Source organism: Athalia rosae, chromosome 5, assembly GCF_917208135.1.
Source record: "Athalia rosae chromosome 5, iyAthRosa1.1, whole genome shotgun sequence".
In the NCBI taxonomy this organism is placed as follows: domain Eukaryota; kingdom Metazoa; phylum Arthropoda; class Insecta; order Hymenoptera; family Athaliidae; genus Athalia; species Athalia rosae.
In genome coordinates this window covers 4,642,162-4,667,028 of record NC_064030.1, presented here as the reverse complement: position 1 = coordinate 4,667,028, position 24,867 = coordinate 4,642,162, and the positions used below count along the sequence as shown (strand labels likewise).

Here is a 24,867-nt window from a genome sequence, read left to right as displayed (position 1 = left end):
ATAATCATTGGTATATCAGATTATACGGTGTCTACTTTTTATTTTACAGGATAAAAGAATATCAATAAAAAATAGAATGTGAAGAAAATCTAATTCGAACAGAGACATAAATGAGAAATATAAAACCAAATGGTACGGACTTCGAAATGCAAAACATCGGACGTTCACGAACCTTGATGCACGGAAGCTCGCATGGATAGCATGGCGCCCGGATGTGCCGGTTCGATCGGCGGTCCGCTGACCGGATAATAGGTGCCTGCCGCCCTCACCACTAGCAACAATCAACCAAACAACCAACACTTCAAATACCTCCCACTATAATACAACCACCACATGATATGTGAAAAAGTAAAACGATAACGATAAATAATAAAACAATAGGTATATATATATACTGTCTTCTAATCTAGTGTATGTACAGGTATGCAACTAATGGATAACTTGGTGCGATGATGATAATTCGTGCAACAGACAATTACATGCTCATCGGGGGGGGGGGTTTTTTTTTTTTTTTTTTTTTTTTTCATCTGTGAAATAACGTGTGTACAGTGTGTTTGTATTTCGAACCACTACTAAAATCCGGAATGCGGGTAGAAAAATATCTAGTTCATAGACATATTTCGAAAGAATTGCATAAGTAAAGAAAAAAAAAAAAAAAAGAACAAATCAAAGGATTGTACCATCATTAATTGAAATTACTTACCGGTAGTCTTGCTGGAATCAGGACTTGGAATTTCCCTCTCCTTTTCGTCGATAACCGTCGTTCTTACTTCGTCGATGAAATTTTCCTCCGGTTTCTCAATGAGATCAGCATGATTCTTCACCTGAATTCTGGGTTTCGTTTCCGGTAAAAATTCGCTTATCTCAGGTTCATTAGGTCCCCCGTTCCCCTGTCCCGTGTGCTGTTTCTCGTGCAGAGACATAGTCGAGTATCTTACAAAAGAATAGCCGCAGTTCGGCCTCGTGCAGTGAAAATGACGATTCACCCTGTTGCTGTGACATCCGTTGAGTTTGCAGTCGACCATTTTATCGAAGAACGAAAATCCCGGTAGTATATCAACGTTATCGTGGAAATCTTTGCTATGCATGAGCAGCTGATCGGGTCGATCCGTCGAGAAATGGCACCGCGGTTGAGAGCAGTGATGATGTCTGGTCGATCTCAAAGCGCACACGGGATCTGGACAACATTCGGGATTGTAGGTAGAAAATCCTTCGGGTTCGCCAACGCTATTCGTAGGTGATATGCTACCTTCGCGTTCGTCGGAGGTAGCATTTGGGGTGGATGTTAACGTGGGTTTCGGCAATTTGAAACTCGTGAATATCGCCTGAGGAGAATCGTGAGTGGGAGTAGCCGGATCGCCACCCGACCATATCTCTATGACGCGATTCTTCGGCGGTCTGCCTCTTTTCCGCCTGAACATCGCGTCGATATTCGTGAGGTGTGTAAGGGTGACTTCGGAAGATAGAGGATGCGACGAGGACGAGAGGTTCAACTGTCTGCTGTACTCGTGTATTTTATAGTGCTGCAATCTCCTGAAAGGTTTATCAGTCGCGAGGATCACCTCTCGGCAATTCTCCCACGTGCAATGATAGTGCTTTTCTCTGTCCATGTAGGGACAACCCTCCTCGCAACCACCCTCCTCGAAATAGGCGTCCGTTATCCTCTCCTGCGTCTCGTGCTCCCGAAGATGTTCCCTGACTTCCCTTGGGTCGCGCAGTGTCGCACCGCAACGATCCAGGCCGCAATGATGATGATCCCTGCCCAATTGACAAGGACAGTCACCGCTGGCAGGTGCGAGATACGCCAATTCGGCCGGTGTCAGTTGCTCCCCCAAGTGGCTGAGGGGAGTCGTGATCGTTGAGTTTCCGGTGGGAGGACCGGAAGCGGACGAAGTCAAGTCCATCGCTAGGTCACTGGCGCTTTGGAAGGAATCGTCCATCGAGAAATAGGATGGGGATCCTCTTCCCTCGTTCGAGCTTTCGCCGTTCAAACTGAGGGAAAAACTTTGGGTACCGAGTTCGTCGGGGGCCCAAGACCCGGGCGGACGGATACCGACGCCTCCCGCCTGTTTGTACTTTCGGTAGGCCAATTCGGAATCGTGTCTCTCGTGTTTACGTTTGTGAGAGAATAGCTGACCGGACGAATGGAGGACGTAGCTGCAGTGGGGTCTGATACAATGAATGTGATTGCAAACGCGTGAAAAACGACACTGATCGAACGGACAAGCTTCGGACTTCATGAACTTCTTAAAACCGTCGCGGGATAGCTGCTCGTCTTTGATGTGATAAGATTTGTGCTTTTCTGAAACAATAAATGAAGAAAAAAAAACGATCATCACACCGATCGTTTATCGCCTAACAATGAAGAATCGACAATGAATGAAAATTTTTCAACGATCTTCGGTGACGATCCTTACCCATGTCGGCTTTGTTCTTGAACGTGAATCTGCACCCGGCTCGCCGACAGTGAAAATGTGTGGTGCGCTGACCGGCGAAAGGACAATACTCGGTCCCGCAACTTTCGGTAGCTCTGAATCGTTGGAATCCCTCCTGTATAATGGCGGAGTCTTTACGATGATAATTCGCGTGCATTTGAACGTCCGACGTCGATATGTAAACCTTATCGCAGTTCTCATGGATGCAATGATAATGCGTTTGTTTTCTATTATGGGGACATGCCCTCCCGGGGTGCCTCTCCGCGCAGTCATCCGTAGGGGAGTACCTCATAAATCCGTGCTGCAAAGACTCATCTCTCTTTTTATGCCATTTGAAGTGCCTGATCATTTCCTCCTTCTTCACGAACACTCTACCGCTGCAGTCTAGACAGTGAAAATGTTCTCTGCAACCCAACTCCTTGCAATAAGAACTCCCGCATTCCTGACCCGATGAGTAACGTCGGACATATCTCGAGTAATCGATTATCGGTTGAGGAACTGGAGATTTCGTACTGCCAATCAAGGGATCCGCAACCGGAGACATGCTTTGCCTCAACAGAGCTGCAACAATGGAGAGACCGGTTACACACCGCTCCGCAAATCGGTATACCGCGCCGTGTACGAAACTAATATTAATCCGAAGATGAAAGAAGAACGAATCTCTCCCTATGTGGGTTAATAAAGTCATTAATTAGTGCGGATACCGTACAGCTGGAGCTCGATCATTTCCTAATTAAACACGAGAGCATAATTGGAGGGAAAAAAGCGGTTGTAACGAACTGGCAACTCGCGTACCTAACGCGAATTAAAATAAATGCAACTAGAACTCGTGAGACAGCAGTTTATTACGGATCATGTGTGAATATTTCAAAACTTCACAAAATAAAACGTTCCACCAATTATTAATTAAATCAGACAGGTCGACTTGTACAACACACGTCGTTCAGTTACAGGGATTACACAAATCATATCAATTTTCTCTGAGTAATGGTGATACGTAGTCAGTATTCGTATGACGTTAAATCAATAAATCCTTAGGATTAGGTCAGTTCAAAGTGTGATAAATCTACCGAAGATCGTTATGACTTACTTAGTAACGATTCGCCATCAAAAATTCTACCGAAAACAGGTTCAGGAAATATTCAGGGCGCGTCAATCATTGCGATATTGATACATGATCGCATGAAAAAAAGTGTAATAAATAAAACGATAAAAAAAAAAAACTAACTAATCACGACAGAAACGTTTGGACAGACAGTCTTGTACCAATTAATTTCTGAATTAATTAAATCAATCATAAAAACATATTATTTTTTTTTTTCACGATGACAGAGAATTATCCATTTTGCAACTCGGTCTGCGAGTAAGGCTGGTTTACACGTCTCGTATCTGTAATATTGAATTTATTACATCGATTCGGAATTCTTGGTCAATTACCACGGTATGACAGAGTTTCGACTTTATCGACTCTCGTGTCGCGAACGCATCGGTGCATACAGAAGTGCATGCTGACCGACGACACGTAAGTTACCGTCAATGCATAATAAGCTGACGTTGTCGATAATATAGAAATTCTTTGTCGGTATCAGAATTGAAGTATTTAAACTGCAGCGGGCGCGCTTCGCGATGAGCTTTGAAAGCTGCAGTTTGGTATTCGGCAGATGAATCGAAGTCCAAGCGATGCACGAATCTGCGTTACCGCGGTGATATCCGGCGTTCGGCATTGCAACGAATAACACGATATACATCCAGACAATCTTCGATACACATGTCAGGAGTTATGAGCACGCCGTTCGACGACCCACGCGAAGACACCGAACGGGCTTGTTTCGCGTTTCGAAGACCCTCGAAACTGGTTGTTTCGACGGTGGTCGATGAGGCGACTGCATAGGTAGAGAATACCGAATAAATCGGATACGAAACGAAACTGGGCAAGAGAAAAAACAAAAATCGAAGAAAAAAGGGAATATGGTATAAAAACAGGACCGAAAGAAGAAACTTGAGAAATAAATCTCGATTCGTATACAACAGGAAATGTAATGGTAACAAAAATTCAGCGTGCATTCTATTAGAATTATGTTTAACGAGTAACGCATAATTTATCCTGCACTTTCGTGGACTGTTATCGATTGCACAAATGCAAATTCATAAAATAGATTTCATATTTGCCTACGCCGAACTGATATCGCCATTCCCATGCGCATAGAGCTTATCGCGATTTTGAGAGGGTGAAATGGGAGAAAAGCCATTCTTCTTGTTAAGGAACAGACGACTTGCATGGGTGTATAGATTAGACAGGGATGCTACGCTTTTGATCGCGCCATTCCGAAAATAGTCACGATGGAAGAGTTTGGCTGCGATTCGGATCGCAAGGGTTTATAAAATAATGTGACGTCGACCCTGCAACTGCAGCGCTCGTGCATGCAGGACCGCAATTTCGGTTGGTGAGGTAAAAAGTAAGTTAAAAGAATCCGATGATAAAACACTGTCGACATTGAAAGAAATGCCGGTCGGTTTTGGACTAACAAGCTGTTTTTCTACCAATTTACCCCCCCTGGTGCGATTAAAATGTCGCCTGACGCGGCTTCGATCCGTAAATGGGTTTTTAAAAAGGCGCAAAAAGGTCGAAGAGAAGAACAAATAAAGAAAATAAAGGGTTACTCCGCAGTGGAAACTTGGTAAAGGAAGGGGGGGGGGGGGGGGAAAAAAAAATGTGAATAAATAAAAATAAACGCTATCGCGCTCTCGCTAAGTACCCCTGCAGGAAAGTACCGGAACGCCGAACAATCTTAATCGAAGCGACGATGTGTGCAATATATACAGCAAGACGACGAGCTTTGTTTTTGAGTTTCGGTGCATCTTGTCGCGTGCATGTATCGATACGGAATGAATTATACGGAGGGAAACCGCTGAGGTGCGAGGAATTTCTTCGGTTCACGTGGATTCTGGCGAGGTTCGATGATTTGGGGCGGGTCTCTCGTCGAGTGTCCTAGAAGGTAGGTACGTACGAAACGTTGGCCGAACGCGCTTTGCCGGTGCTGCAAAAGCAGAAGGAGTCAGCGGCGAGCAGCAAGCTATACGGTCGCGAACTCGATTCCAGGAATTATTTGGCGCGGTTTGAATGCGTTCAGAAACGAGTTTAAAAATTGTCGAATATTTCTTCAGCTGCAGCAACATCGCGGTCCTGGAGAACCGTGGTCGAAGGGACTTGCGCACGTTGCGTATATAGTAGGTATTATATGTATGGTATATATGAAGGAGGCAGAAGTAGCAGCAGCAACAGCAAACCAAACCCATGCCATTCGGCTGGTTAACTCCGCGTGCGTACAAACGAACGAACGAACGAACGAACGAATACGCTGGGCGCGCGCGCTCTCGTTCAAAGCAACCGAGAGAGATACCAGCTGCATTATTGTCGAGCATTACTTTTCTCCGCCAGACGCATGGGACCTCCAAATATGCGGAGGGGGAATTATACTCGCGAACCAACTGAATCGGGTTCCTTTTTTCATCATTTCGTTCGTTTCAACTTATCTCTCTTATGACCGAAAAATTCCAACCATCTTTAACCCGCAATCTTCTAACCATAGAATTATTTAAACTCACCTTCATTTTTATTATATCATACCCCATCCGTAAATGCCTTCGAACGATCGTCGTCGTAGTCGTCGTAGTCGTCGTCGTCGTCGTCATCGTCATTCGTTTTATACGCGCGTACACATGAATCGTTACATACATTAGGTGAAAGGAAAATAAATAATTTCGATATCTGATGACGATATTAGATACCATATTATACTTTCCCATGCATGCCTCAGGTTATAAATAAAACAAGACACGATCCATTTATATATACAATATGTACACACACACACAGAGAAGAAACAAACGTACTCCATATACCATAGCCGAAATGTATTCGCTTATATTTTCCGCCGCCACATAGAAATATATACGGTACAACTCTAAACCTATGTGTAGCCTTTTGATTTCAGCAGGAATTCCCATCAACTCGCGTTGCAATATAACAGCACCACTAAACCCTGTGCGAACTAACTAAGGAATGAAAGATTGGTTTATTCGAGTGTATCGAATCGCTTTTAAAACAAAGGGTGTTCAAATTTCGAAGCCGATTCTCGCCCCGCGATCGACCATCGGGCCGGAGCACCGCGTCCGACGAATTTTCAATTATATTCATATAAAAATTTCATACGAATTCAAAGTACGTAACGTACATACGTACGTACATACATACATATCGAATGGAAGGAAGCGCACGCGGTAATTTTTTTTAAAATACGCGAGTTGATCCTCCGACTCGCGCACACCTGCACGCACTCGTAGGTTTCTCCTCGTACAAAATACATGTATGCAACGTACGTACGTATATCGCGCATTGCAACGTGGGATTGCACCGGTACGTATATTTGTAGATATAATACGTAGGTGTGTGCGGGGAAGGAAGGAAGGCCGCGGTACGGTTCCGTCTGTTACCTTGCGAGTGGGGTGTGTTCGTGTGTGCAACTGGTAATACCGATACCACCCACGTTTACCGGTACGTATACACTTACAACGTGTGTATATAGATATATATATATATACATAGTTAGGTAGCGAGAGACTTACGATTTTAAATAAGAATACGAAAAACGTGATGCGGCTTAAAGAGCAAATCTTAAAAATATGAGAAACCCGGATGACGACGGACACGCGGGTCCCCCGAGGGTCCCCTTATTTCCCTCCCCGTTTATACCCCCCTCCCCCGATTCTGGGTCCCTTGCCCCCGTCTCGATCTCCTTTCCCCCCCCACTCCCCTTAGCTCGAGCCACCACCCGCGCCCCACCGCTACGTGCCTCTTTCAACGAAAACCCTTTTATTCTAGGTTCTTAAAACTCGCGCAGCCGGGCAAAGGGGTTTAAAATTTTTCAAAAAGCTGCTCTGAAAAGGCCCGTATTTCAAACGGGGTCTCTTTTTTATCATTTAATCCGTAGGCCCGCCTGAATAACCCTTTATAAGCAGCGCGGTTCTTATATCATACATACACATATATTCCCGTATGCGTTACGCTGCTCCACATATGTATAAAAAAAATATATATATATATATACATATATAGAAAATCGCTGGTGAATATCGTATTAAAGAACGTATATTTGGATAATATAGAGTAAGAGGGTATTATACATATACACGTACATATACGGGGGACCAAGGGGTCTTTCAATTTCAACGAGAACCCGAATGTTCCCAAAATTCCCAACGGACGGTTTTTTCTTTTTATTTCTCCTTTTTTTTTTTTTTTTTTTTAATGACGCTTGTCAAAATATTGTTTCCCCAAACGATTCGATGCGTGCGCTCGCTACGCGTATCATGCAATTTCGCACCCCTGCACCGAAAATCCCGGGATATTTCACGCGTGCGGAAAATTTGTGAGAACATGCGCACGTACAATTCATGACGGGTGTTAGAATCACTGAAATCTGAGGATTGGTTAGAATTTGAATTCGCGGAGTCGGTGCGGGGAGAAAAGAGAGACGGAAGACGTGGCTATTTTACGAAGGCGGTTTCGGTAAAGTCTAAGAAGTTGTTGAGACGGTCACTAAACTATTCTCAGATACCGCGGCACCGCAAGTGTCTGATTCTTATTGTCCAAGGGGGGCGGGGAGGGGGGGGGTCGAGGATGGGGTCGGTGTTATTTCTGTCAAAATTGCCACGTTATGGTCTCGAGGGATTTTCACATTTCTCATTTCTCGTTTCTCGTTTCTCATTTCGCGGGCGTTCTCGTCCTGCCCATTTAACACCTTTCGACCAAGTGCAGCGCAGAGAGAGGCGCGAGGTCGAGAAGAAAGAAGATGAGTAAGAAAAAAACGACGGGTGTACAAACGGCCAAAAATAAACCGAAATTCTTGGTAATTGTAACGAGGTTTGCGCGTAATCTCCACATACAACGTACGACAAAGCTAATTCTAATTGCCATTATCTTCCACATGTACACGTTGCAGTTATACACATTAGAATCTCTCGACTCTAATCTCACAAGATCTATAACCGCGAATTTGTTGAGTCTGTTCCAAATTTACGAGCATCTTGTCATCGTGCACAAGAGCTTAACAACGATGTAAGCACACCGCGAATGTTTCAAACAATAAATTTCATCGCCGAAGCACAGCGATACGATTGTCCGGCAGGTTACACGTGTACCTAATTACCCGCACCGCAGATCGTTGAGATCGCGAAAAATTTACGAAATCGACGAAATCACAATTACATCCGTTCTTATCGATATTCGCATGGAACGATACGGTACGGTCGTTATTACGATTCACGAGCGTTTCAAGTATATCGCATTCGGGCACGCGAGACGGAAATAATTACCTATGATTATTTGTCGTTTGTTAACCCTCCGAAGGGTTTAGCGATGTGAAATAATTGAAGGTATACGTACAAGGCTTGACGATACATGGGATTTCTCATTCGCAGCGAGTTCGTACGCGGTAAAGCGGGTTGCAATTAATACATTTCTGCAGTAGTTCAAAACTAACGTGATATTCCATTGTTCGATATTCGGAAGGTGTAACTAAGGTGTGCATTATTCGGTGTATAGTTCCTATAAAAAGCGGTCATTGGAAACGAAAAAAAGAAAGAAAGAAAGAAAGAAAAAAGGGCGACAATATATAAAGCTCGGGGTATGGATACATGCTACATACACAGTGTGTATATGGAACTGCTTTTGTAAAATGTTGAACATTTTAATTGAGAAGTTTTCTAAATCGGCCTTCAACCCTTCTCGAATGGTTTTCTATAGATTTTTCAACGACGTTATACGCTGTAAGTTTTTAGTATTTCGTATAGTGGTAGATGCGACGGCAATATAGGTTAGTCCGACGCCGTAATATACGGCACGCCGGGAGTCTGTGGAGCACCCCTAACGAAATAGAAAAAAAAAAAAAAACGCAAAAGAAAAAGAAGAAAAAAAAACCGTCCGCTTATATGCGAACGTAGGTACGCGCAATGTACTGCAGTGGACGACCCCCTTGTGTTAGTTTTTACTAAGAGAGGAAAGAGGGGGGGGGGGGGGGGGGGCCAGTATGTAACATTACCCGCACAAAACCGACCCCTCCCACCCTTGAAAATAAACAGAATCGAACCCTTTCCCCCTATCATATACGTGTATATCTTTATATGTCTATATATATATACGTATGAAATGTTCGGGAGAGACCCACCATATTACTAAGCCTTCGCTTCTATAAATTCAAATAAAGCCCGTGCCTCCAGCATCAGCGGCAGTATTTGAATCGGGTCTCTTTGTTCGAAGCTTAAACTTTTCAATTTTATTACGATCGGATCGTCGGCAATGACGACGGCCAATTCGGAACGTGCACGCACACACAAGCGGACCCGGTACGGATCATCGGCGTTCTGTCAAAATAGAAATCTGATAACTCAATACAGAAATTTTACCACCGTTTGCACGCTATAGATCAATAACCGGAATAGTCGAAGGTACCGACGCGTATACGCTGAGTTTAGAAAGTTTTCGGCTGTGCGCAAAGTACACGTACGATTTGAAAATGAAAAGCCAAAACTTGTCGTTCAATTATTAGACGCGATACGTGAATCGATCGATCAATAAATTTATCATGCACACGTAGTCGACTGTGCGACAAAGCTGAATCAGAAGCGAGTATAATAAAAGAACGTGATGCTAATTTGCGTCATCGTGAATAATAATAAAGAATGCGCGTTTTAGCAGAGGGTATTGACGAGAAAATAGATTTATAAATAGAAAATCATAGATCGATGTTTGCCGAATATAGTTGAGCGTGACGCGGAGGGCGTGTACGTTCGGTGATACGCGGCGTAAAATGTGAAACTCGATCGAAAATAAAATAAGGAGAATCGCGTCCCCGCGGAGACGCGGGTATCGAGTGAAAACGAATAATAGCGCATCGCGGCAAAGATGAGGTGTCCGAGTAAGAGACGGGGGCATTTTAGCGTTGGCTATTCTTCACCAGTCATTGGCAGGCCTGACGATTTCGAAAGACCAAACGGTCGCGTCCGTAAGAATTAAATTTAGAATATTTTTTAAATTTCTCCGATTCCGTTCGCATGATTTGGCAGCGCTCTCCGCAAGTTTCGACTCTTACAAAACGATCTTACGATGCTAAAACAATCGACGATCGAGAATAAGATAAAGCCTTCTCGCTGCACTATCGCCGTCGAATAAAACGCGCTAAGCCTTCTCTTCTCTTCTCTTCTCGTTCAACGAGAGATGCGAAACCGTTGTTTTTGTTAAGCACGGAAATATACCAGAACGCAGCAGGTTAAAAGCTGCCCTCTTCTTTCGCAGGCATTCGCGCATCTCCGTTACTAAAGTGATCTCTCAAAGTAGGAGCTAGATCCGTACGACTGCACTCGCCGCGCCACGGTTATAGCGAGCCCGTATATACCCCTGCCTCTCCGAACATCTGCAAACTCAAAATTCACCTACGCACCCTTTTTATTTCATCCGTCGTCTATTTTCGGTATACAATTCCGCGTCACTTTCTCGATCAAGTATCTCCCCTATACGAGCCTCACTTTCAAATACGTCTAGAGTAGCCTATGCCACGATGAGTCTACCCTTAACGATGACGGACGCTCGGCGTCGCTCGTCTCAGACTTCTTCTCTCTATCGAAAATAGTTACAACCGGATGTCGTTCAGGACCCTCAAAAGCTTAACTATTTATTATATATTTTTGGACAAACCTTCCGGTCATCGCGCGTTTACCCTTTTTATCCAAATCCCTTGCGACTTATACTCTTCCGAATTCTAAAGCCGTCCATTTTTGTTCAGCGTGGCTTAAAAAAAAATTATAAATGATTTCTCGCCATCCCGTTTTCGGAGTACAATCAAAGCGACGGAGAATCGTGATGGAAATAGCGATTTGTTTCGGCCATTTTCTTTCTTCCTTTTCTTTTTTTTTTTTTTTATTCTAGAGCTACGTCAACGGTTTCGCTGTTCGCTTTCGGACGCGCGTGATGTCGAATTACTAGAAATCTGATCGATATGTGCACACCCAAATGAATTCGTAACTCGTTTACCGACCGACTCAGTCATCGAATCAGTCGAATTCCCAGTTTCGAGGACAGCAAACACGACTGCCAATTGTTTCCCGAAGCAAACCATCAATCCGGGCCAAGCGGTCAACTACGACGCTAGCCTCTCTCACGTTATATACGAAACTAAACTATCCGCACATACTATTTAGGTACATATGTAATCTATATGTACGTTTTTATTTTCTTATTTTTTAAGGCTACGCGATGGAGATGAGACGTTCGCTTTCGCAATTGGTCCGTACGTCGCTTGTAGGTAACACAGCTGCACGAAAAGCCCACTGAACTCGATTCACGTCAGTCAGTCAGAGTCCCACCTCCTCATTTTCATCCCCTTTTCTTTCGTTGCGAATCGTCGGGTCGATCCCCGTCCCCCGTCACCGATAAAATTTCGTGTCTCCATGGAGAACGAAGAATCCCAACGAAACGAAGGATCCAAAAATCCATCGTTAATGAGATCGACATATTTGAATAATTTGAAAGCGTGTTAAGACCGCGTTGCCGCTGGCAATGGCGCTAAAAATTCAGTTAAAATTCTTCGTTACACGCGTTGCACGAAATTTTTCCATCCAGTCGTCAGCGGCAACGGGGGCATCGAAAGCGATATCAGTTATACGGTTCAACATCCGTTTTTGTTCGCCTGTGATAGCCTCCGTTCGATCGTCGAACCAGTTGCCGCACAATGCTGCCACGTATCTATATGCAGGTCTGTGTATTATGTAAAAAAAAAAAAAATAAAAACAACATATACGTACACATATACATGAATAGAAATGCCTAAGTGGTACGTTGCTAACCTAACGCAAAAGATCTCGCAATCTGAAGAGCACCACCACCACCACCACCACCATCAATTGCAGTGGCAGAAGCAGCAGCAGTAGCAGCAGCACGCCATCAACGTTGTGTGTCCTCCTCACAGTTGCAAATCGATGTCAAATCTATCTTTGCTGCGCGTGGTGCGACTTTCAAACGTTTAAAGACGTCCCAAAGACGCTCGTATGCTCGTGTGTACGTACGTGTATCGGTACGTACACGATACATACACATACTTACGTTTTCGTACAAAACCGCGTACAATCGTTCCTAGACGTAATCTGCACTTTGTATGCAAATGCTGCAGATTTTCAGACAGAAAGAACTATCGTGTTTCCAAAAGAATAAGACTTTTTCATGATTCAATGCGAGAACAATTCGGTAGCATTTCGCGTTACACACGGTTAATAAAGACGAGAATGATGAAACCCACGAAATTTGGAACGCTGCCATTGAATGTAAGGGAGGATTTTTTCTCAGGGTAAACGCGAACGAAAAGTATACAGTGAAATAGCTCCGAAAATTGAATCTGTGATGAGTTTTTTTTTTTTTTGAGATCTCCCTAGGATGTATTTCCAAAAATCCGAAGCGATTCCCAAGAGATTTCCTTCGGATCGAGCGAATGACTTTTTTCCGATTCTCAGTCCTTGATGTTTCGTGTGATTAATTTTCAACCAGCGCGGTTGAAATAACGCTCTTATGATTTGATGGATAGCCTCGTGCGGATTTTTCCGTCATTACGACCCCTTGGGTGAGAATTTAGCGGACGTATATATATGTATAATCGCCAGTGGAGGCGCTGCAATACCGCGCGTGCAATGTGTTTGAATTTTTCGCATCAAGTGGCGAGTAATCATCGCTGCAATACGTATAAAAGGTGATTCGCGACCGCACGTGAGATAAGAAAGTTGTATAATACCTAAAAGTACTTACAAGCTTGTATATGAGTAGTACATACGGTACAATCTTGATTGTTATATAAAAGAAAAGAAAAGAAAGAAAGAAAGAAAATAAAAAAATGAAGGAAAAGAAAAAAGTATAGTACCTACTCCGAATGTAACGAATATAATATATGATCAGAGAGTTTACACGACGTGCGGAACTACACATGGAACGAACGTAGGACACGTATTACCGCCTCGCCATCGTGTAAGAATATAATGCAAGCGTACGCCGTGGATAAGAAAGAAGAAGGAAAATCTGCGATTACCATAAAATGGATGACTTTGGAATATAAGTGCAGTATGCAGTAGATTCTTTAGTTTTCTGTGTTTTAGTTTTTTTTTTTCTTCGATACAAATGGTTGAATAAGTTGAAGCGAAACCGCGTTCAAAGTTCTGATAAGAAATAAACTTTCCTCTTCTAATTAGATTAGAATACTGCAGCATGGTTGAACACTTTGCTAATCTCCGATCGTCAGAAGGAGATCTATGTTCGTACCGCAGTTGAAATATCGGACGCGCGTGTTGCGCAGTTGTTTCGTACAACTTCTATAGAATTTTTCACCCCCGCAAACATCCACGAATCATATTCTCCGTCGATAGACTTCGAGTAGCGTACGTGAATTTATGTATTGGTACATGTTGGGAACAAAACGTTTTTCTCCAGCTTTACTATTTTATCGCATCACCGATGATACAGTGGCGGGCGACTCCGCACCCCCGTCGAAACGAAGAATGAATGAATGAATGAATACGGAGTTAAAGAGGGAGGGAAAATGATGAAAATAAAAAAAGAAGAAAGAAACACCGTGACAATCGGATTTGGTACTACCACAACCATTTGCAATGCCGTACCGTGATGTGTGTGAATATATATATATATATATGGATAGGAGTACGCGAAAGTATTGTGAGGCGGTTTTTTAAAAGTTCTTATAGTTTAGGTTTGGAAGTTGATTGTGTGCTCGCCCGAAGTATAGCTGAAGGGGTGTACACGTGAATAAACACGAACCGCACGTACGTGTACGGAACGGATATAGATGGACAATGTGTACGTAGAGTTCGATCACGCGTCGATTTGATAGTTGGCGGTATTGTTAAGGTTGGTAGTTTATTGAAAATTGTTAAATTGAATTAGATTATTCGATTGTAAATAATAAACATCATATCGCTGCTATGTGAGGGTAACATCTGTACGTACGTATAACGTGGTTATACTTATGTGTGACTCCTGCATACATATGTTTTCCATTTCTTCTTTATTCAGCATTTTATTTTATTTTTTTTCCTTCTATTTTTTGCACGCCAAGAAATACCATTAAAACAAAAGTGCGATTCTGCCAATCGTGAATAAGCTAGAACGAATTTCACGGTTCATTTGAAACTTTTAAACGGTTTACACGTGCCGAACCCATAAACGGGGGTAAAACTTTTCAAATTAACGGCTAAATAAATATTTGACAGTTCGACGTTGAGAGTATTTAAAATTTATAGACCTCTGTGTATGTGTGAAACTTGTACGTTTACAACGTTAACCTTACACGGTTACGTACAATACATCTGCTCGCCGCATGCTGTAAAGATTTTTAATTGTTACCAATTTTATTCATTCGAATATATACGTACGCGTACAGTTGGCTGTATCGTCTACGATATACGTGGATGTGTTCACGTAGAACATGAGTAAAATAAATCTATGCAGCGCGGGTAGCGAATACCCGTCCAAAATTAATTTTCGAGAAATCAAACTCCCCATATATCGTACACATACCGACCGACCCGCCTCACCGGGCCGGGGCATCGAGAATTTCATCCTTCCCCTGCCCTCTTCCTCTATCTCCGCATATCTTTCCTCTCCACCTACTTCTTTCCGGACTCTTTCAGTCTCTCGACTGATCTAGTTGCCAAATAATAGGTGTGCAAAACGGCGTTTATATCGTACCGCGTGCATCGCGTCGAATACCTATATTCCGCATCTGTAAACCCGACGCGGATATATTCCGTCGAATTCTGACCAAGCGAATTTCGCGATGGATCAAACTTTGGAAATGAATCGGAAGGTTGATAAGAAACCGCGTGCGCATAGCTTCTCTAGGTCTACCTTGAGCGAAGAAAAAAAGAGGTAAGGAATGAGAAAGAAATGCTCGGATGCGAGTCTCGATCTATATATATAATATATAAAGGCGAGAGAAGGACGGAGTGAATTCGAACAAAACAGGATTTAAAATTATATATTTGAAATTTATTGGAACGACTGTGGAGCAGCTACCTTCCCATTCCAATCCACAATTCTCATCTCGTTCTCATCTTCGCCCGTAGCCTCCTCGGTTCTTACCTATACTAATCTCAAAACCCTCGGCAAAGTTCATTGGCTGGTGAGAGCCGCCAGCCGTCGGCCTAATTTATCGTTATTCAACTTTTTATTAATTTAGGCCATTCCGACGCCGGGCAAGCGAAACGACCAAAAAGAGCTTCGGACTGGCACAATAAAACTGGTACACTTCGAAGACGGAATGCAGTCCCTAACTTTTAATGCCTATTATTCCGTTTGACTTCCCCTCTACCTTCCCTTCTTTCGGACCGCCCTTCCACCTTCTCCCCGTTTTTCTTTTTGTATTCTTCTTTATCATTCTCATATAGTTATTATTTCGACTTCCAACGCGCACCGGTACGTACGGGTATTTTTATATCGAGTAGAGGCAGCGATCGTTTTCAGGGGGTTGTCGGAGTCGCTGCCCAAAATACATATAATAATCTACGTACGCGATACCGACTGGATTCGATCGACTGGCTTAATTCCTTCGATTTCAAGACGTCTCGGTAGACAAGCCGGTCCAACGTCGTACGCCTGACCATCGGCAACTCGACAAACTTTCCGATATCGGATAACGCACTTTAGGAAATAAAGAAAAAAAAAAAACTCGCAGACGATGAGTCGCGATTGATTGAATATCGTTCCTTCTGGATTTCAATAGATGAGGTTTGAATGTACACATATGGGCGGTAATTAATCCAATTGAAGAGCGGTCGACATTCGTTACGAAAGACGAAACAAAAAAAAAAAAATACGAAACACTCAGCGTTTTTATTTTAAAGTACAATTCACTTGGAGGGCGAAGATTTTTCGGGAAGACGAAAGAAGGTAGAGCAAAGGATGCTCCCGCTTTCAAAATATCCGCATAAGTTTCGCTCCGTTTTGCTCGATACCAGAGTACCGTTGGATATCAGAGACCACGGTTGGATATCAGAGCCGTAGTTTTTCGAGTTTAAAACCAAGAGGGAGTATTTACAACGCGGTTGATTTCAGTGGTTATAAAATGATCGTGAATAGCGTTAACGGGCGATGAATATAATAATATGATATAATATGATATAGGTGTACATGTATTATACGTATATGATATAACAACGGAATGACGAAGAGAAGTATGATAAGTAAATTTAACGACAAAGATTATTTGAAAGACGAGGGCGTCGGTGGTACGAGGTGAATACACGTTATATGTATACGATATGTGTTATGCGTGTGCGCGGTGCGTATGCATATAACGTGATATACTTGTATAAACCATAGTTTGGCATAGAAGATCGCGGCGATGAAACCACCGTCAGTATAAGTAATTCCGTTTAACAGAAGCAATATTCCTCCAAAGAGAGACAGATAGAATACGTTAAAGTAGCAAGCACAACTACTCTAATTGGCCACTTTGTCCATTTATTCGATTTATTTAAATTATGGGACAATTGACAGTAGCATTCTATTTTTTAAATCTCCCCGGCCAGTGCTTGATTGGGCCCGATTGGCGTGAGACTGACCAGAGGACTCACAGATTCCCCAGTTGGATTCCCCATAGGTTTAATCAGCTCTGATTGCTGCTGTACGATATATTACTATATTTTATCTCATTTTATTTTTCGTTCATTTTCTTTTTTCTTTTTTTTTTTTTTTTTCTCTCCTTTAATTTTATCTTCCTTTTTCTCTCGCGCCTCTACATACACACGATACGCTCCGCCAGAATGTGGGAATTATTATATCAATTCCAAACTACGCGTATAACACCTACTTAAAACAGTTCGTATGAAACAAACGGTGAAACGCAATAGGTCGGACACTCGAAACAGACTGCGGGGCGATCCACCCTTTTTAACGCCGTAAAAATCTTTCCACGATTCAATTCGTCCGACTGTACAATCCGACGATCCTACGCGATACGAACATGGGATTGGCATTTCTATAGGTAAAATGTATCGGGAATCGATTCGATTCCGTGCGAAATCTAGTAGATAGGATGTAAATGAAAAATGACTGGTAGTGTGGGATATGCGTTATGAATGGAAACGAAGTGGCGAACGTTATAGCGTGGTCCGATACTCGTTGACATTTGCTTCTCTCTTCCTTGTTTTATTTTTCATATTATTTTTATTTTTTTCATCAATTTTTTTTTTTTTTTATTTTATGAATTCGAATTATCCCGCCCCCTCGAAGCCCATTTCCTTGATAATTCCCATAATGCTGTGGGCGGATATTCCAATAAAGGGGGGACACCCTTCAAAACGCTGGAAGCTGGGAGATCACGTCTCTCTCTCTCTCTCTCTCTATCTCTCTTTATCTCTTTTTCTTTCTCTCTTTTCATCTCTCACACATACGATATACGGAGGCGCGGCACAGCAGCTCCGGTTAAACTCCGAACATCGCACAATCTACGCGAACCGCGTGCGTTGTAAGTGAAAATGTAAAATGAAAAATAACAAAATAAAAATGAAAAGTAACCGAACGCATCGAAAGCACACGTGTGGTACGAACGACTCAAGAGTTGACTGACGCGTTGGAAATACTTAAATTTCATTTAAATCTAATTTAAATCTTAATTCTATAAAAAGGAAATAGAGACTCACCGGAAACCTTGGGGTCAGCTGCCTCGACTGTCATTGCCGCCAGGCTCGCTATTGTAGGGGGAACCTGAAAGACGTAAGGAACTACATGTATACACGTGTACATGTTGCATGTTATATACGTTACACGTACGCGTACACCGTATATGAAAGCATATCGAGAGAGACGAAGGAGAAAGAGAAGGAGAAGAAGAAGAAAAGATGAAATAAAATAAGCTAAAATAAAATAATGATGATAAAATAAATAATTGGAGAAAGAGAGAAAGAGGGATGGGAAAGGTGACTAGAGAAAGGGAGACGCACGCAAGTTGGGCGCGTGCATTATACGAGGTCCCCGTAACACACGGGTATATATATCTGATGTACGTATAAACGTAAGAGTATGTAGCAATATATATTCAGGCATGAATCGTGACGTGGTATGAATCCATCTTGTAGGCGGACGTCCTGGTCGCAGGAGGATTGAGGAGGATATACACGAAGAAGAAGAAGAAGAAAAAGAAGAAGTAAAAAGAAAAAGGTAAAAGAAGAAAGAGGGAACGGGGGAAAAAGGAAAAGGAAATGAGCGCGAGTATTCGAAATGCTTGAAATTTCGTCACGCACCGGCAGTTTTCTTTATTTTTCTAATTTCCACAGTTAGAAATGGCAGTAGTTGATTTACCATACATTTCGACGTATAACGAGGTATACCGGGGGGGAAATGATTATCAAGAAGTCTTTAGATTAACGACCTTCCCCGCGGACAATGGCTTCGAATTTAAATGATTTCCGGCGTAATAATTTTGATTAATTTAAAAATAGGAACAATTAGAATTTATATGCTAATGACAAAACGAACACCGGTATATAACTATAATAAGTATATACGTACGTATATATATATATAAAATATAAAACGAACGCGGTGTCGACGGATTGCTTTGGCAACCACATACTCAAAACAATGAAAAAGTATATTTAAACAAACAAAAGAACGGACGGACGGACGAAACGAAATGAACGAAACGTAAGAAACGAACGTACCAACGCGCCGTTTCAAACCTGCAAGACGGAAGCCCCACTGGGATTCAAATTATTCGAATCCTGTACGATTTCTGAAGCCTTACTCACGGAGTCCAAGACGTTGAATTTAAAGTGGTTGCCACATCGTAACCTAATCTGGCCACCGCGGTGGCTACGTACGCGCATTACACATTGTCTGTAACAGTAAGTACACACCGTACACGAGGTACCTGTGCCTACAGGTGAGTAGGTACTGGAGAAATTTCATCCCGGTCATCTCTAACTGCCGGGTACAGTAGAGACGTCTACGAACCGGACGCCCCGATACCCCGAAGTACTTCGCTCAATCGGAATAACGGAAAATGATGGACATCTTCGGTTTGATATTTCATTTTTCCTTCACTTTTCATCGAACAAAATGTCACTGAAAATGAATTTCTCGTTAAATCGGATCGCGAATCGCGTGGTATTTTAACCGCATCGCGTGACCCAAGCGGTACAACGTACACACGTGTATATAACTGTGTGTAAATATAATATAGAGTACGAATGAGTGGATGAAATTTATATAATAGATTGTTGTACACGCGACAAGTTTCATGTACCGTGTAGAAATCCTGCATACGGATGCACACCGATGCGTGCATAGATATATATTTATCTATGTAAACCGTAGGTACATGTAATTTCAAAGAATCGAGCTAGTTTGTAAATGCAATCATTATATAAGTACATCATTTTTCCAAACTAATGCATTGTTCAGAGTTTATCAGAGAATTAACATCGACAGTACCTATACACTTCTGATTTTTTCCTTTTCTTTTTTTCCCAGCCTCTCTTATGCGGGCATTTAATATTATAGATTTAATGCGAGAGCGAATTCTCCCTTTCTCTCTCCCCCCCTCCCCGTATCATCTCTTCCTCTTCCTCTTCCTCCCCTTTTCTTCTCTGCATACGCATATCGTACGTATTTGACTCCTCTCCACACACGCGTGTGATATTAACATCGCAAACTATCCTATGTAATGTATGTACATAAAATGGTATGTGACCACGTATACGTGTACGGATCTTATTCTTAGTATGTGGCCACCGCGGTGGGACTCGCGGTAAAAGAGGGGCGGTATTCGGGGGGGGGGGGGAGGGGGGAAACGAAGAGGAGAGAGAGAGAGAGAGAGAGAGAGGGGGAGGGAGAGGGTTAGGTAGTACATGAGAAAACAATAGAGCTGATTTGCAAACAATAGAATAACGTTAAGAGTCAAGTATTATACGCTGTTGTTACTTCTTGTGCCATAACGCCGGGAGAGCATATTCCCATTAATATTCAAAGGCAAAATAATGTAAACGTCACGAAAAAATTGGAGAATAATTTAAATTTTCTCCCTATATATAGATATATGTATACATGTGAATGTATGTATATAATATTATATACATTTGTACGTATGCATTATACTCTTATGACCAGATAAAACGAGTCACCGCGGGCATCGCGAGTCGCCTATATGTATACCTGTAATACCCTCGCAAAGTCACATAGCTTTTTATGCTCTCTTATAAGCTCTAAAATGATCCCGCGCGAGGCAACGAGGTACCTCATCCTCATATACCTCGCCCAATGATAACTCTCGGTAGCTCAGAACCCTGTAAGAACGTTACCGAACACCCCAAGATTATGGGTATAGAAGGGAAAGAATGAAGAGTCGAGGAGGAACGAGAGAAAAAATGAAAGGGTGTGAGAAAAAAGAGATGACAATCTGATGGTTTCAGCTTCAGTTTGCGTCGTCATTGTTTTTACATCACGAGGTTGATGTGCATTTCGCGAAATTATGAAATCTTACGTGGATGAAAAAAAATAAAGACTGCTGATTTTACTCATCGGTGCAGCTTCTGACGTCAAACGTCCGTTGCAAATAACCGATGATCGCGAGCAAGAAAAGTGACGTTGGTCTATTCGTGGAGAAACGCGTATCGCGAGCTCGACACGGACGTTGGATACTAGAAATTGTTATTTCGATTCGTAACAAACGATTAACACTGGAACAATGGGGTTTTAGGAGGGTATTTCCCACGGTGTCGAATCTGTCGAATTTCGTTCATCATAGGTATACCTGCGGCGGATATTGACGCCACCGATCGCGCAAAGCTTCGCGGCATATGAACTCCGCTTCGACGAATATCAGTAGATTCGGATAAAGCAACCGTATGCTCGTTACAAACACCCAACCGCATTCAGCCAATTAACCCCATCGTGACCAACACATATCCAGTGTACGTAAGCTGGATCATTACACATTCAAATTTATTGGCTTTTAATTCCATTACCAACATTTCTAGCCTCTCATTCCCCATCAATTATACGGTCGGTATTCGAACTGCCCATATTTTATTGTACTTAAAAGTTGTACGAAGCAAAGAGAAGAAAAAAGAATAAAAGAAATAGACAAATGAATGTGTGAAAAGACTGCTTACCCTCTCCTCGACTTCCTCCCTCCTCACGTTTTGAAACAAGACACTTCCCATTTGCGCCAAATTCTGTTGCAATAGCTGGGCCAATTGGGGATGCTGCGATAATATCGCCGGATTTTGTTGCAGCAGTTGAGCCAGGGCTGGATTCTGTACGAGTATTTGACTTAGCGGTGAATTTTGCACAGCGTTCTGCAATTGCGACGGGAAATTCTGCGCCGTGGAATTTGGCGTTTGACTGGATTGCGACAAGCTCAAAGCGACATTTTGACGCGGTGGACTCTGCGGGGTGTGAGGTGGCGTCGGAGGACTTCCCGGTGCCATAGACGAGGAGTCGTTCATCTTTCCTGTTCGGAAACAAAAGCAGAAGAACAAAATTAACAAAATAAAAACCCTCTTTCAAATAACACACACACACGGCATTTACCACCCGTCACTGTTTCGGTTAAATTCAAAGAAAATTTTCAAATCTATGCACTTCCGCTTTTAGCTAACAATAAGACGAAGAGAAAAATAATTTATCTCATTATTATACTTGGTATTCTTTTCAAAAACTGCACTTGTGTAATTTCATCACTTGTACGATAGAATTTGTGAGAAAAAAAGTAAAAATTCTTTTTAGAAATCCAATCCAAAATGCACTGCTTTCAGTCTCAGTAAATTCTTAATTAGTTCGAATGAGTACACAGATTATTTTTCCTTCCTTTCAAATTTAACACAATCGAGGAAGACGTAACATCGGCAAAAAGCTCAACGCCGATTGTGTTCGGAAACCAAAAATTTTGGAACGTGCGACTGCAAGCTTATGTAAAAATCTTGCAGAGAAAGCTGCCAATCGCATGTACCAAAATAGTCAGAGGACGCAAACCGACTACGGGGTCGTGGAACAAATGCTTATTGTTATTTATAATATTTTCACAAACATTAATTATCCGCAAGCTCAATAGATTAATTATAAATATGAGCTTGATTTGATTTATAAATTTTTAAATGTTAGTCTAATCTTCGGAAAAAATGATGCATGGAAATCGATGATTATATAATTGATTTCCCCTTCGTTTTTTATTTGTTCTTTCAATTTTTTAAATTTATTTCTATTTTCCTCTCTCGTTTTTTTACCAAAAAGTCTTGGCGACCCCCGGGCTATGTCCTTCCCTTGACGCGATGCGCGCAAGACTGACTTCGGAGATTGCAATATTTTGGAAAGCGAGGAGTTTCCGTATTTTTGGGGTGGGGATAAAGGGAGCTAGGATTTCTGTGAGAAAACGACGTTTTCCTATTGGTTATTCCGAGGAAGGGTGGTAACCGAGAAAAAGCGTTATATGGCCCCAGAATCCAGGGGTCGGAAGACGGACGAATATATATCTATACATAAATCGTACGTGGATTCACGCACACTTCGAGAAAAAAGAAGAAGAGAAAAAGTCGATACGCCTGTCTTCTTTCAGAGGATTCAGGGTTGAAGAATTTTTTTTTCTACGGGAATCTCTCAATTCTGAAATTGAGACGTTTCCATTTTTGGAGTAAAATAAAGCTATGTAATTATTTTATCCACGGTCAAATGCAAGTGTTTAGTTATTACATATTCTTACGATGCTAATGAGCGTGTCATATGTAATTACTAATTAGAACCTCGTAATTATGTAATGTTCTTCAAAGTTCCGAAGTAGAGCGGAACAATCGAGGTGAAATTTGTAAACTAAAATTTGTAAATCCCTATTACAACTGGTAATTACGAGGTCTATTCATACCCCCGTCTCATACGATACGTAAAGTTTCTCACAAAAAAAAAAGAAAAACAACTCAACCCGCACGTTATAACTCGGTATAGACACAACGGATATATACAATATACATTTTTATCGTCGTCAAGTACCGCTGCTTTAATAGCGAAATAACTAATGAAAAATTATTCGTTAATTAATCATAATCTTCCGATAAGCAATTATAATTTCGCGCCTATACAAAATTGTCTGTAAAAAAAAAAAGTTTACCTCGTCAGCTGCGGCCTATCGAACTTCATAATTCACGTACAGATAAAATAATTAGTTTCGCTAATTCGATGGCAAAACGATTTTTAGTTACAACAAGACGTTACGTACAGTCCAGCTGCTGCTGCTGAATCTGGAGCATCCACGGATGAAAAAGTTAGGGAAAGAATTTTTCTTTTTTCAGTTCACTTATTAAATAAAACGAAGAGGAAGCGGGTTGTTTATTGGTTTGGAATTTGGCGTGTGAAATAAATAAAAAATTTATACAACCTCGTACACGTGTACGTAGAGGTATACGCTGTGAACGTATTTGGTGAGTGAGTAAATTGCAACATCATTAAAATATCGTTGGTATCCATATAATATGATTTAAAAACTTTAGCGTGTCAATTTTACGAGTGTATGTATATCCGATCTGTAGAACTTGAGGTGTTCGCTGTGTAAGCTAAAAGAATATGAACGTTATATACGAGACGGATATTAATCCGGCTTTTATAATCTTCCGCGCGTAGTTTAAAGTTTCAGAAAAAATAATGTGTAGTGCGTAACGATCGGGCAACTCGTTACCGGATTCCACGGATATACATATAAATTTCAAAAAAACGAGAGAAACGATTTATCTACTCGCACTCTACGATCGCAGATGTGCGAACGATACTCACACTGGAAATGAGTTCAACCAAATAACCATAGCTCAATTTTCGCAATACTCGTATCGCGGATCGTGAAATCGGTTATTAGATCCGACAAAGATTGAAGTAGAAAATTGGAAGTGAGGTAAGTCTTCTTGAAAGAACCGTATAAATCCCCCCCCCCCCCTCCCCCCCTGCTTTCCGTTCGGTTCATCTCGTTCATTTTTTGATATAAACGATAAAACCAACACGTCATATTCCTGTGCACGGTACGAGGGGGGGAGGGGGTTGTATTTCTAATGCCTCTTAGGCCGCAGGTATATCGAGAATATCAGGTTAGGTATAATACGTACACGTATAAGAAAGAAGGAAGGAAGGCTCCTGAGAACTGAACTAAGCCGAAGCTCATATACCTGTCTACACGCTACGTTTGACCCGACCGGTAAGAAAAAAAATTGGGACTAAAACGGGAAAGGGGAAAGGCAAAGTCCCCTGCAGGGGGCCCCTCCGAAACCCGACGGGCCATATACACCGAATACATACAGACCCCCGTAGGGCGCGTTTTTTACTTCAAATATGTATGTATGTATG

General features: G+C 42.0%; 1 protein-coding gene across 4 annotated transcripts in view; it reads right to left on the bottom strand.

The window, feature by feature from the left end:
* The window catches only part of LOC105689187, a 126,895-nt gene that overhangs the window by 4,104 nt on the left and 97,924 nt on the right, over positions 1–24,867 (bottom strand). For 3 of the 4 annotated variants that reach the window (XM_048655278.1, XM_048655279.1, XM_048655277.1), the window contains 5 exons: positions 21,660–22,000; positions 18,189–18,252; positions 2,418–2,996; positions 704–2,302; positions 173–271 (listed from right to left, as the gene is read on the bottom strand). In XM_048655278.1, the coding sequence (XP_048511235.1) occupies positions 173–271; positions 704–2,302; positions 2,418–2,996; positions 18,189–18,252; positions 21,660–22,000 (2,682 nt within the window). The remainder of the gene's footprint in view (positions 1–172; positions 272–703; positions 2,303–2,417; positions 2,997–18,188; positions 18,253–21,659; positions 22,001–24,867) is intronic. The other variant, XM_048655280.1, reaches the window with a different exon arrangement.